Source organism: Tauraco erythrolophus, chromosome 9 (genome assembly GCF_009769465.1).
Source record: "Tauraco erythrolophus isolate bTauEry1 chromosome 9, bTauEry1.pri, whole genome shotgun sequence".
Classification (NCBI taxonomy): Eukaryota; Metazoa; Chordata; class Aves; order Musophagiformes; family Musophagidae; genus Tauraco; species Tauraco erythrolophus.
Genome location: NC_141473.1, coordinates 31,412,742 through 31,425,761, shown reverse-complemented (window position 1 = coordinate 31,425,761; position 13,020 = coordinate 31,412,742). Strand labels below are relative to the sequence as shown.

At 37.9% G+C, this 13,020-nt stretch overlaps 1 protein-coding gene across 4 annotated transcripts in view; it reads left to right on the top strand.

Annotated features, from left to right (window-relative positions):
* LDB3 (LIM domain binding 3) overlaps nt 1–13,020 on the top strand; it is a 116,430-nt gene that overhangs the window by 65,168 nt on the left and 38,242 nt on the right. For 3 of the 4 annotated variants that reach the window (XM_086616293.1, XM_086616292.1, XM_086616291.1), the window contains 2 exons: nt 5,317–5,486; nt 6,479–6,515. In XM_086616293.1, the coding sequence (XP_086472419.1) occupies nt 5,317–5,486; nt 6,479–6,515 (207 nt within the window). Of the gene's footprint in view, nt 1–5,316; nt 5,487–6,478; nt 6,516–10,488; nt 10,586–13,020 lie in introns of those variants that run through there. The other variant, XM_086616294.1, reaches the window with a different exon arrangement.

The window sequence follows — 13,020 nt, the reverse complement described above, 5'->3', positions numbered from 1 at the left end:
GATATTGGCATTTTCTACTAAATGCTGTAACATTATATAATGCAAATAGTAATGTTTAAAAATTTCACCTCTTTAAATGATCAGATGATTATAAAGCTTCACTGTTGAGCACATGAATCCTTTTTGTTTTATAAACAGTACATTAAAAGACTCTCTCAAATGCAGTTCCAATCACAGAAGTGGCTCTGCTGGACTGGAAAACATCATCATCTTTTCCCACCTGTGGAAGAGATCAAAACACACAGTGTTGTGATGAGAGGAAAATGCCCTTTCTAGAAAATCCCAGATAGGGTTAGAGATGTCCAAAGAGTGAAACTGGAACTGGAAGATCAGCATGCTTTACAGGGGGGTTAGGGATTTGTCTTAGCATGCAGAATTGGGAAGTAAAGAGCCTGAATAATTAGAAAGGCTTGAATCGTAAATCATAAGGTGGTAATGAATTATGTTAGTAAATACATATATCCTGAAAAGAGCTAAAAAGGGATACATTGATACAACATAAAAAATAGATTTTCATGGACTCTTGAGTCACTGCACCAGTAGCAGCAAGAGCTGTGTTAAACACCACTAGCAAAAGCTCTGTTCTTTTTTTTTTTCTCGTTTTGAACATGGAATCTACCTATTTCGTGGGTGTTTTTGAAATGAGATGATGATTTCCATTTATCCTTTTGTATCGGAGAAAGTTTTTCTGCAAGATCCACTGTATAAACTACCATTTAAGCTTTTCCTTCATTTTGGAAAGTGATCCTAAGCCTGACATTCACCTGGCCCCAGAAGGAACTAATGTTTCTATTCCTATGTGCGGTCAGGTGCAAGGGACTCTCTAAATCTACTGTGCTGTGAGCTACAGCCTGTTTTGTAACTTCTTTTTTTAAAAAATTCATAACACTTAGCGACTAAGCCATCTTCTCAGTAGGCTGTTTTATTACAATTAACACAGCAGTTTTAATCTAGATATACAGGCAATGTTTGTTCTGACATAACGCCTACCCATTGACTGATATTCGTTTGATTTAACCTGTAACTCATTTCCTTATGGTGTTGCTTTGGACCTCTGTGATATTCTGAACTTTAATTTGCAGTGGAAACTGAGGATGTTCTTTCGTTTGCTTTGTTGATCAAGTCTGAGATAAGATTATGCTTAATGCAGAAGTACTTCAGTGAGAAGTTTGTCATATAAAAGCAGACCAAATTATGTACTGATTCATTTTGTCTTAATCCTCTGCCTATAACTTGGTCTCGGCACTTAATTACTCTTCTTTGGGCTTTTTATTTTACATTAGGGATAAGCCCTGAGGCCACAAGGTGTATGTATGTAAGATGGATGGTAAGCATGCTCAGACTGCAGATCTAAAGGGCTTCTGTTCTTTTTGGCAGGCCATAGCTGGAAACACTGCTTGCTTCTTTTATTGATGAGGAAGAATAGACAGGCTTAAGATAAGAATTCATTTTCTAGTTTGACCGTTTGGAATCAGTGATGTTTTAACTTAAGTCAATGAGATGAGAATCAGGCTCACGTCACTTAGAAAATAACCTATACGTACTGGATCACGATGGAAAACACAAAGGAAAGCATATAAATTATTTATACTGCAGTTATTCAGACCTCATGCTGGAACTTAAAGGTGGAAAAATTTGAATGCCCTGACTTCCTATCTTTTCTCACTTTATGTTGCTTTGTTTTAATTGATTTTGCTATACCAAGAACCAAGAGTTGGTTGCAGTAAAGCCATGTGGGCAGTACATTTCCATCAAACCTCTTCTAAATTGCATTCTGCAGTTTTAGCCAAATTCAAAAGTCACGTAAGTAGACATAAATCCAACAACTTTATCAGAATTAAGATCTAATAGCTCTAGTAGCAGAATCAATAATATGATTGTACAAACTAAATAAAGTCTTGTGTATCCTCTACAGTAAGTCAACTTGGCTGGATAATTTACTAGTCTGCAGGAACTGTTGTTTTTTCTTTTTCTTTTTTTTTTTTTTTTTCTTTTCCTCTTGGAGCTTTCTGTAATAGTTGGAATCACTCTCATATCCAAAGTCACAGTATTTCTACATCAGGGGTAGAACACTGCAGTGTTCCTAAGTTTTTACTTATTATCCACTTAAATTAAATCTGAATAATGACTCCAGGGAGTGATTAACATGGTAAACCATAGTTTATAATGAACTCCAAGAAATCACATTGCTACTTATTCAAAGAGATTTGACTGTCTTTAAAGCTTGTTTTAATGTTAATAGTGTGTGACTTGTATGATGATGTGGAAAAGGGGGACAATTTTTTATTGAATTCTACTAAAACATTTTAGGCTATAATATGAAAAACCCTCAAAAGTTCTAATACTTTTGGTAAGAATTTTTTTCAGTAACATTAATTTAAAGTAATATGCTTAAAGATGCATGATATTTCTGCACAAACACACCCAGATGGAAAAAAATTAGGTTAAGAAGAGGTATAACAGAGGTATTAACATGGTTATGTGCATCTTCAGCCCGTCTGTAAGAATCAACTGTCACATTTAGGTTTATGACATGCTCATAATCAGTGATGCGCTCTATTTTACATTTCCATGCTGAGTGGCTCATATGTCCTAGTTACTCATCTACAATATAATTAGGATTTTAAAAAAAGAAAAAGGCCTGTTGCATTAAAGACAGAGTTGGAAATATTCCAATGTGTTGCATTAATTTAGTTCAATTTATATGAGCATGTTTCACTCTGCTAGGGAAGGTTAATTCACCAAGCTCCATTTCCTGCCTTAATTATCTACCATAAGGATATTAATATGTCATATTAATGCCACACATTGCTACTGTGAAATTTGTGGTCCAGCCTCTAGTGGTTTTTAACTACCTTTGAGCTAATGACACATCTGTACATACACTTTTAAACTGCTTTTTTGTATATTGGTCGTAACAGAAGAACAAAGCATTTCAGCTAGAGGATTTAAACAAAGGAATTTGAACTGTCCATGACTTGCACACCACTGCTGTCAGTTGAATGTCAGTTGTCACTGTTGAAATCAGCAGTACTATCTATCCAGTGGTTTATTATCCACTCTCCAGCTGTCTGCAGCTGTGAAATTTGCTATCATATACAGCAGTTTTTTAAGCTTCAGCATGATTAAAAAGTAAGTCTGGCGATATAAAGTTAACTACGGGCCAAAACCAGGCAGTCACCTATGGCAGTAATACAGGGCAAAGTACTGTGTGCTTAGTCAGTGCTAAGACATAGGCCTGAAGGGCCTCTGGGAACTTGAAAATGAGGTCACCTTTTGGGGAACTTTAACTGGACCCTTTGCAGTGACAGCACTTTTCAGCATAGCCAAGACTGAGGAGTGGCAGCAGAACGGTCACAAGGGGGTTGCTGACTTACTTCTGATATTACAGAGTATCTCTGTTCCATTGTCCATTGGTGCACATAGTGGAAGCAACTGATGGCACACCCTTCCCAAAACAAGTCCACATTATGCCTTCCATACCTGCTAGTGTTTAGGTACTATAAAGATAGCGGCCTAGGAAACATGAGCTAAAACAGGAGCTGGAAAATGCTGCTTCCTCCTACAGAGCATCTTCCACACTGAGAGACTTTTTTACATTACTTTAATGTTTTGTGCCAGAGCTTAAACTGAAGAGTCAGGTTTTATCTAAGCTATGCTCCATCACGTAGATGATTGTACTGAAACATATGAAAGAAAAATAACTGGGTTTTGTACCCTACTGGGTCCTCAGGAAAGTGAGAAGTTGCATATACCCAGGCTTATGAGGTATATAAATACTCCTCTAATAAAAAAATCCTAAAGAGATGGGGTGCTTTCGGGTCTGTAACGTACATAAGCATACATCTTTCTTGAAGAACACATCCCATGCTATGGTTAGGTGCAGATCTATTAAAACAGCATATACTGTGCATTGCTGAAGAAGAGGCGTGTGTCAGCTGGAAAATACTGATATTTAAGGCACTATCTGGTAATATTTTTTTTATTACAGTGTATGTTATTGCTGTATGTAGGATATCAGACATGCTTCTTGGCTTTGACATGATTCCTCTCAGGCTTTCAAATCACAAACCCAAACTCTCTGTAGATTTTCTCTGCAATGGTATCTTAGAGAAGACTAACTTTGAGCCTGAACCAAGGAAGCAACTTTTATAGCAGGTGACTGCTCCCAGAACTTTATAGCAGTGACTTAGTTGGACCAAATGGCCCTTAACTTTTACCAGAGCCATTTCTCAATTTTCATGAAGTTGAGCATGCTGCTTGCAAAGCTCTATATGGAATAGCATGTGAAAGCTGTTATAGCAAATCACTTGCTTCAAAAATAGACCTTGTATTTAGAGAAGTCATGGAGCCAAGTTACTCCAAGCACACATCATCCCCTCAGTGTATATTTCTGCAGCTCTGTTAATATTTAACTGTATGCTATGCAGAAGTTATTTTCGCAGGCCAAAAAAAAAAAGCTATTAAATTACTGAGTCTGTTTCTAGCTTGCATCATAAATCAAAGAGAGGTTACCTCACTTGTGCTACGGAGCTTCGTATCTCTGACTTTAGGTGTGCAAAATTGGAAGTTTCGTCCTGGATATATCCCTTTGCAAGGTGATTAGAGATGTTGTAAGACTCTGAGATACATTCTGCTGTTAAAGATTTCAGATACAAAATATGTATGCAAGTCTTGAGTGCAAGTCTAGACTTCTTACGCTTCACATGTTTAGTAGACAATGAATCCAGAGTTATGGCAGCTGGCAGTTTAGCAGCTGGCAGTTTAATCCAGAGTTTGGCAAAGAATAATCATCTCCAGAGAAAACTATAAAAGCCTATCATGTTATTTTTACAATGAAATATGTTTTTTATTTCTAATTGAAACCTTGAAATACACTGGCCCAAAACTGTAACAAGACATAACACAAAATAATATCAACATGAAGCCATTTTTATAAGAAATAATATGGACAAGAATGCTCAGAGAAATAAATGTTTTTTGCCTAGCATACTCTCCTTTATCACCACAGATTACTCTAACCACCATAAACTTGTGGCTGCATTGGCTGAGGAATCATGAGCAGACGTTTCTGTGCTTTTTCACACTCTTTTGAATCTGCAGATCTGAATGATAACAGGCCATTTCAAAGACAGAATGAGCCATAATATTCTTGATTCACATAAAATTGATCTATGTATTTTTTTAAAAAAGTGGTATTTTCAAAGCTGTGTTTTGGATTGCTGTTACTCTAGACGAGAAGCTATAAGACCAGAAAGAAGTTGAGATGAAAGCCACCATGTGCTGTTTCACAATGTTTCACTTTCTGAATTGCAGTACCCTTCCTCTTAAAGATCCTCACGTAGACAGTGCCTCTCCGGTGTATCAGGCTGTGCTTAAAACTCAGAACAAGCCTGAAGATGAAACCGAAGACTGGAGCCGCCGTTCTGCCAATCTGCAGTCTAGGTCTTTCCGTATCCTTGCCCAGATGACTGGAACGGAGTACAGTAAGTCGAATAACAAAACATCCCCCTTATCCTGGTTGTAGATTCATGTCTTTATTTCCTTACTCCAGTATTAGCAACTGATACTCAAGGAAGACTCATGTCCAGCTTGTAGTCGTTGTCAGTGAGGGCTAAGATTGGAGTGTAAATTGGGTGTAACTTGAGCGTAACTTGAGCGACCTAGGGAATCAGTGTTCAGTCTCACCTTATGCTTTATGATGAAAATTCTTTGATCTGCCAGGAGTCTCACCATGAAAGTGTAACAGACTATACAGTAAAAGAGCATTTAAGACCCCATGTTCTTCTTACTTACAAATCAAATCTGCACAGTGTAATTTTCCATTTTCCAACAGCCTAGACAAAGCTGTCCATTCATTAGAACACAAGATTAACAACTTAAGTCTTTTGTAACAGTCTTTTATAGAAGTGACTTCTGGAGGTCAAAAAAAGTCATGGGATCACCATTTGTGTTGAACCTATAGTTCTTGATCATCAGCCCTGTTATCTAAACCTAGATCTGCTATGAATGTCATGGGAGCTTGAACTTTGTTGCCTATGGAAATGTTTTTCTGACCACCTGGTACTAACCTCAGATCTCATTTCTGATCTAGAGAGAAGGAAGTTCAGAGACCTTTCCCACATTGGGGAAATACTTAGTATTTCCTCCTCATATGAACCTGCTGTTGCCTCTAAAGCTTTCTTACAAATCAGCAGGCCCTCCCTGTAGAATCGTTGCCTACAGCTGTGAAACATTGCTAATCAATGAATGAGAAAGTAGTTGTAATAGCTACTTTCCTACTAACATCCTTCTTGCTACCTCTAGGGAACTGCTCCTCTTCATGCTGTTCTTACAAAATCCACTGCTGCAAAGTCAGCATGAATGCACCTCTAGATAGGCTTTTGATATGTTTCTGAAGAACTTACAATTTCAACATAAAGCCAATTCCTTTCTTTGTTTCCTTTCTTAATGGAAACGTTTTTTTTTTTGCCTGCAGTGCAAGATCCAGATGAAGAAGCCCTGAGGAGGTCAAGGTAGGCAACTCCCTGTGAAAAATACGGCTTTTCCTTACTGATAACCAAATAATGTTTTAAAACAGCATTAATATGAACATACGTTATTATCTTTTTGTCTTAAAGTTTTCTAATACGTTTATTTAAAATCACTAAAATTAAATGCTACCAATGAGAGACGTTTGAATGAAAAGAATAACAAATCAGCATGTTTTTAGGAAAGACAATGCAAAATTCCTGAAGTGTGTGTTTAAATCTGAAAACTCTCTGCACATGCAACTTTCATGTACTTTACTGGGTGTGTGAATGCAATGAGTTCTTAGGACCAAGCCCTGTGTAACTACTTGATTGTGTAACTGGATGAAAATATATAATGTTGTGATAGCACTGAAATTTGTGAGCAATTTATTTGGATGACCCTGTGATTGACGTTTGATTCTCCTGGAATGATATAGTAAAGGAGTTGTTTCTATCCATATCCATAATCACTTGCTTATGTTTTATTTGGAATAAATACAGCCCATGTTTGTAGAATACGGAAGCACAGGACTGCTTTTGCTAGTGGATAAATGCATTTGTTTTGTGTGATCTACCAAAACCACTGAAGAAGTGGGTATGTTCAGAGGTATAATAAGGAATTAAGGATTTATCATCCTTGGAACAGGCTGCCCAGAGAGGTTGTGGAGTCTCCTCGGGAGATGTTCAAAACCTGCCTGGACACATTCTTGTGTGATCTGATCTAGGTGGTCCTGCTTCGGCAGGGGGATTGGACTAGATGATCCTTTGAGGTCCCTTCCAATCCCTAACATTCTGTGATTCTGTGAAATAGATTTACTAGAGATTCTTATGTTGAGCTTAAAAGCTGCAGTCGAATCAGAGCATCCTGCATGCAAGCCTGATTTTCTGTTTGCATACTTCAAATCCTTGTATCACGTTAGCTGCTCTAAGCCGCTGGCTGGGTTTGTGATGTGTTTGATACTCGATCCATTTCCTCTTCTTTTCCTTTTTTCTATTTTTATTATTTTTACTGCCATGTGGCTTCTGTAAAGGTTTTGAGCTTTTGATCACAGTGCAAGTTACAAATGTTAAATCAGTCAGAAAAAAGTCTGTCTTCCCTGTGAAAACACAATCAGTATACTTTCAGTTTATGTTTGCTATAAACCTTCCATTGCAATTCACCAAAGTTCATGGCTAGGTGCCTGAACAGCAGGCTTGACATTATATCCCTCATGGATTTATTTCTTGTCCCAAATGTGTAAGCCTAAGTCTTATTTAATGTATTGTGCATTATCTGTTTTGATGTAATAGCACATGTCCAGATCCTTATTATGATGGGATTTAAAGTGCTGTGCTGAACTTAACAGTCCTCCGTACACCCCTGAGAGTAACAGGTTGTTTTAAAGGAATGATCTTTCTAGCAGTAGTCTGTGGCTTTGGAAAATACTAGATATTGGAAAGTCACATGGTATCAGGCGTGTTGAAAATAATTGTCTAGTAACACATCAACATGTGTAAATCGCACTTTCTATTCAGTGTAACTTAAAAGTACATGACTATATCCTCTGTGCTTTGCACGTTTTCTGCCGTTTTGAGGTGTAACACCCTTTTTTTCACAAGAACAGTTATGGTTATGAGTATATTTAGGCACAGCTGTATTACCTGAAGAGGTTTAAAGGCATTCATTCTGCCTCAGCAGAAGCAGGAGCAAATATATACTAGGTGATTCTATGAGTAGAGTGCAATTGGCATGAGCTCTGGTGCAAGGAATGAAATGGGGTCTCCTTTCCTACCTGATAGTGCTTTCCCCCATCTTGGTGGCTTGATACCTCCCTCAAACGTTGCACATGCTCCACTGCAGATTTGGTAGCAACAGCCCTGGTCACGTGTGCATCTGTCACATGCTACTCTCTTGGGCCTATTGGACCCCTTCTGTTTAATCTTTTGGTGAGGCCCCTGCCACTTTTGATTTTGTAAAAGATGGAAGGACCTACGTCAGATGCACAGAATCCATACTCTAACTCCACTCTTCTAGCACAATAATGAAGTAGAAACTCCTCTTTGGTATTTCCTCCAGACAGCCTGTACAACTGCAGTTTCACCATGCCCACAGTTTGGGATCACCTGGAAGGCTTCTTGGGCTCCTGAAAGCAAAAGGTTTCCATGGAACTGTGGAACCTGAGTCTTGTCAGATTCAGTGTTGCATTAATCCCATGCTGTGCTGTGCTGGCGTCCTGGAAAAATCCTTCATATTCCAAAACTGAAACTGCTAAGAGATTTTGGAGTGTGGGGAGTTTTGGTGTAGGAGCATGCTGCAAGCGGTCTCTCTGGTGCTTTCTCTTGCTCTTCAGTGTAGTCAGCAAGAACCGTGTGAAATAGTGATCAGGTTTCTTCCAAACACTTGGAAGGGGGAAGGAAACACCGCCAAAACCAACCATGTAGCTTATTTTTGGCAGAGCTGATAGACATAATAGTCACTTCTAGATTGCGGCTTCTAACTTCATGGGTTCTGTTCAGAGCATATGTCATGAAGTTTGAGAATTTCCAGGTAGCAGAATATTCCTTTCGGTTGATATTAATGAGTGCGTTGCATGACTGTCCCTTGCTTATGCCACTGCTATTCTGAAGGTACACATAAGATTATAACTTGCCATGAAAACTTCCCATTGCTGTTGTGATGATTGTTACGCAGTATTTCCTGGAAAGACGATATCTATTTCAAGACAAACAGATGTTTCTGTAGCTAGTATGCTCCAATGTAACTTGAAATAATGCCATTGTGAAGTTCCAGCATTTCAGCTAGGAATACTGAAAAGCATAAAAGATAGTTTGAGAACCTTATATCAAGACTCCTTGAGGAGTGTTACTTGCATGACACTGTGTTATCAGGAACAGACGATTTAGAAATGTCAGTGAATTTGTTGGCATTTGCTCTGTTTATTGTTTTGTGCTTTATTCAGCCTGAAGAGTAAAACCAGCCCAGTCTGTACAGTTCTGATTGACTGGTTTCACTCTCAAATTCTGCTGCATTAACACAATTGTCTTGCATTTTGGGTGTAAATAACGAGGGGAAAATCACCTTGTTTGCAATGAGTCAAATACATTTTGCAAATAACAAGAACGTTTTATTTTCCATTCTGTTTGATATACTTCTCCTTGACTGCACTCTCATCCCCTATCCTTCTCCTTCCCCTTTTTATTTACAAAATTTGGATTTGAACTAGAGAACATCTAGAAAATAATAAATTCTGAGAGCTGCTGAACATTGCTTACAACTTGCTCAAGCGCCCCGGTCTGTAGTCAAAGGTAGCTAGGGGTGTTCGCAGGAGGTGGCCAAAAATTCACAGGACTGTGAAAATCTCATGTTATTCTACTTTTTGATGCAAATGACTAGAAATATTTATGCAAATGTCAACACTTATACTCACTTATGCTGAGAAAATCTATAGAAAAGTACTGCTGAAACCTGTGGCTGATGGTCCTTACAGGAAGGACAACAGGATATATATATAGGCTGACTTAGGTATTACAGAATGGAAAATATTTGCATTAATTTTGCTTTTGTTTGGAGTTAACTTTCACTGACTGCTCAGTTAGGGGGGAGGGAGGGAGGGAGGGAGGGAGGGAAGGAAAAGCCAAGAGAATCTGCTGGAAGGAAAACAATGGGATTACAATGCATTTCTAGCAAAAGCAGCCCTGTAACACTAAGCACAAGTCAAAGAGTATGAAGTCCTACCAAGTCACTTCCCAGAAATGAACAGCAAAACCTTTCATACATGGTCCAACAAGGATCACCCAGCCTTCTTTGTGCTGGTTTGAAAGCTGAGGGGGAAAAAAATCCAAATAAATTGCCGTTGCCCTAGTTATAAGGCAGGGGAGTGGTAGTCATGGTCCCTAACCCCTTTCTTTCTCCCTCCTTTCTTTTCTTCTCTGTGTCTCTCTCTCTGTCTCTGTCTTTCTCTCCCTCCCTCTGTCTCTCTCTCTCTTCATGCCACAGGGAAAGGTTTGAAACGGAACGTAACAGCCCACGCTTTGCCAAATTGCGCAACTGGCATCACGGCCTATCGGCGCAAATCCTTAATGTTAAAAGTTAAAATCTCACATTTAGCAGGCAAATACATGAGACAGAGAATTACAGTAAAAAATTAACTGCTGTCCTGAGCATCACACACACAGGGAAGACTCGCTGCTAGGGCCCTTCTCTGAGTGCCTGTCTTTGGTAGATTTCTGTTGTTAGCCTGGTACCCATTCACTGTCACCAAAAGTAAAAATAATGATACAACCTGGTTCATGTTCTTCATTACAAAGTAGATTAGCTTTTGTCCTTTACTACATCACATGTAACTTCAGTATACAGGAAAACATCACTATTGTACTCTCTTGATTTTAATCCTAGAAGAAAATGAGGGAAGTTACTGACAGTATCTCTTTAGGAGGAAGAGGAATGAGACTTTTACTGAGTTTTACTGCTGTAAAGGTAATTAAGTAGGAGAAAGAAAGATGAAAAGGAAAACTGATTGAGCCTGGCCTAGACTTTGCTAAATGTACAGCAAACTGATTGAGCCTGGCCTAGACTTTGCTAAATGTACAACATACTTAGTTTGCATAGTGGAATGATGCATATAATAGTTGAACAATGCAATAATAGTTGAATAAGATATTAGCAATGTGAAGTTGTATTTCTTCAATATATTACACTGGTAGAAGTCATTTGCTGAAACCATTGCTGTAAGTTTTCTGTTGGAAGCCTGAATTTGGCTATATATGAAAGCTAGAGGTAGCTGTGGTTGTGCAGGTGTGAGGAAATGACATTTTGCTAGAGGTGATTTAGGAGTGAGAAGAATATATAGTACTGCTGGTGCACTGAAGTTTTAAAAGCATCTTGTAAGTTTTAAGGAATATGTTGCCCATTCTGTATTGCTCTTGCTTTGACCCACATTTTTGTTTCTGTATATAGCAGCATGCTTTATCTGAAATAAAAAGATTTAAAACTAAAATAATTATGTGCCTGTTTTACACAGTACTGTATTCTGTTTTAAAACAATAACTGCTTCAACTGATTATTGAAAGGAGGAAAACTTTTCTTTCCATGATAGACAAAAAGCTTTCCCCTATTGCCTACAATTCTTACTGGCCTTTAAGTTGTCTGAATTAGAATAAGCCTGACAAAGCAGTTGAAAGAACAACAACAGAAATGAACAAATACTGTATTAGGTGTGAATGAGAACAAGGCATAACTGACAGATGTTGGATGACAACCTACTGATAATATCGTTTAACACTGCTGTTTGAATAATACGCATTCTCTGCCCATAACGTATTAATTTGTGCCACGGCGAAGGCCCTTGAGGCATTGCTGGTGCTTAGAATGGGATCGTTTTCTTTTGACGTTACAGTGATGCTTTGCTTTTAAGCTGAGTTGGTCAACACATGGCAAATATATACCAAAGGCTCCTGAATATTTCCATTTTCTGTTTGAAGTACACCAAGAGCAATGTCACTTCTCTTTCTAGTTTATTCTCTGATCATTAAATGAAACAAAAAATGCAACAAAATTGTTTATGGTTTCCATAGAAACAGTTGATGGTTTCCATAGAAACAGCCCTCAACAATCTGCATTAGGAGTCCTTAGCATTGACTGAAGCAAAAGTTTCTGGTGATAAAACACTGGTCTCTGCAACGGAAGGTTGACTCTGTTGCAGCCCTGCCTATGGCCCTCTAGAATTATTTTGGTTTTAACTTCTATAAACTGCAAATTAGGTACCTTTATCTGGTAGCAGTAATTTTGATCAGAGATTAGTGCATGAGATTAGCTTGAAACTCATACATTTTGCTGCTTCCAAACGTACAGAATTTCTATCAGTGGTCCATACAAGAACAAAGTTCATTCAAACTCCCTTTGTTGTTTTGTGTTATAGAAGGAAGGAAAAGCTACTGTTCATGGAGAATTTTGCATGAATCAACCAAATACTGGAGTGTTTAAAGGAAAAAAAAAAATCAAGCTATTGTACTTAAAAAAAAAAAGTAATTTTTGAGTGTTATTTAAGAGTACATGAGCCCTAGTTCCTTTTAAAATGCATTTTCCTGTTCTTAGTTAAGTACCATAGAAATTCAGTAAGCGTGCCATTTAATACAAAACATTCGTTTGTATTTTCCTTATGGGAACACAAACAGATTCTGATCGTACCGTTTATTAGTGTCTGTGGAAAATCAGCATAACTGCATGAAATATGAGCAACATTTTATGTTTTCCTGAATGTTGCTGAGATCAAACTTTGGTTCAGAGTGGGTGAACTTTATATCAATAGGCAATTAACTTTTTTCGTAAACATCAAATATACCTATGTAAAAAATCTTCCAATTCTACTTTTCAACCAAATTAAATGGTTTTCTGAATAAGTAATAATGCAGTGCTTTCACTTAAATAGGAATTGTGTATCCTTAATGTTTTATGAACATAATACAGATGCTATTTGTTTCTGATAGTCCTAGTGCATGTACTATAATGGAAAAGAAAATGTCTAGATTA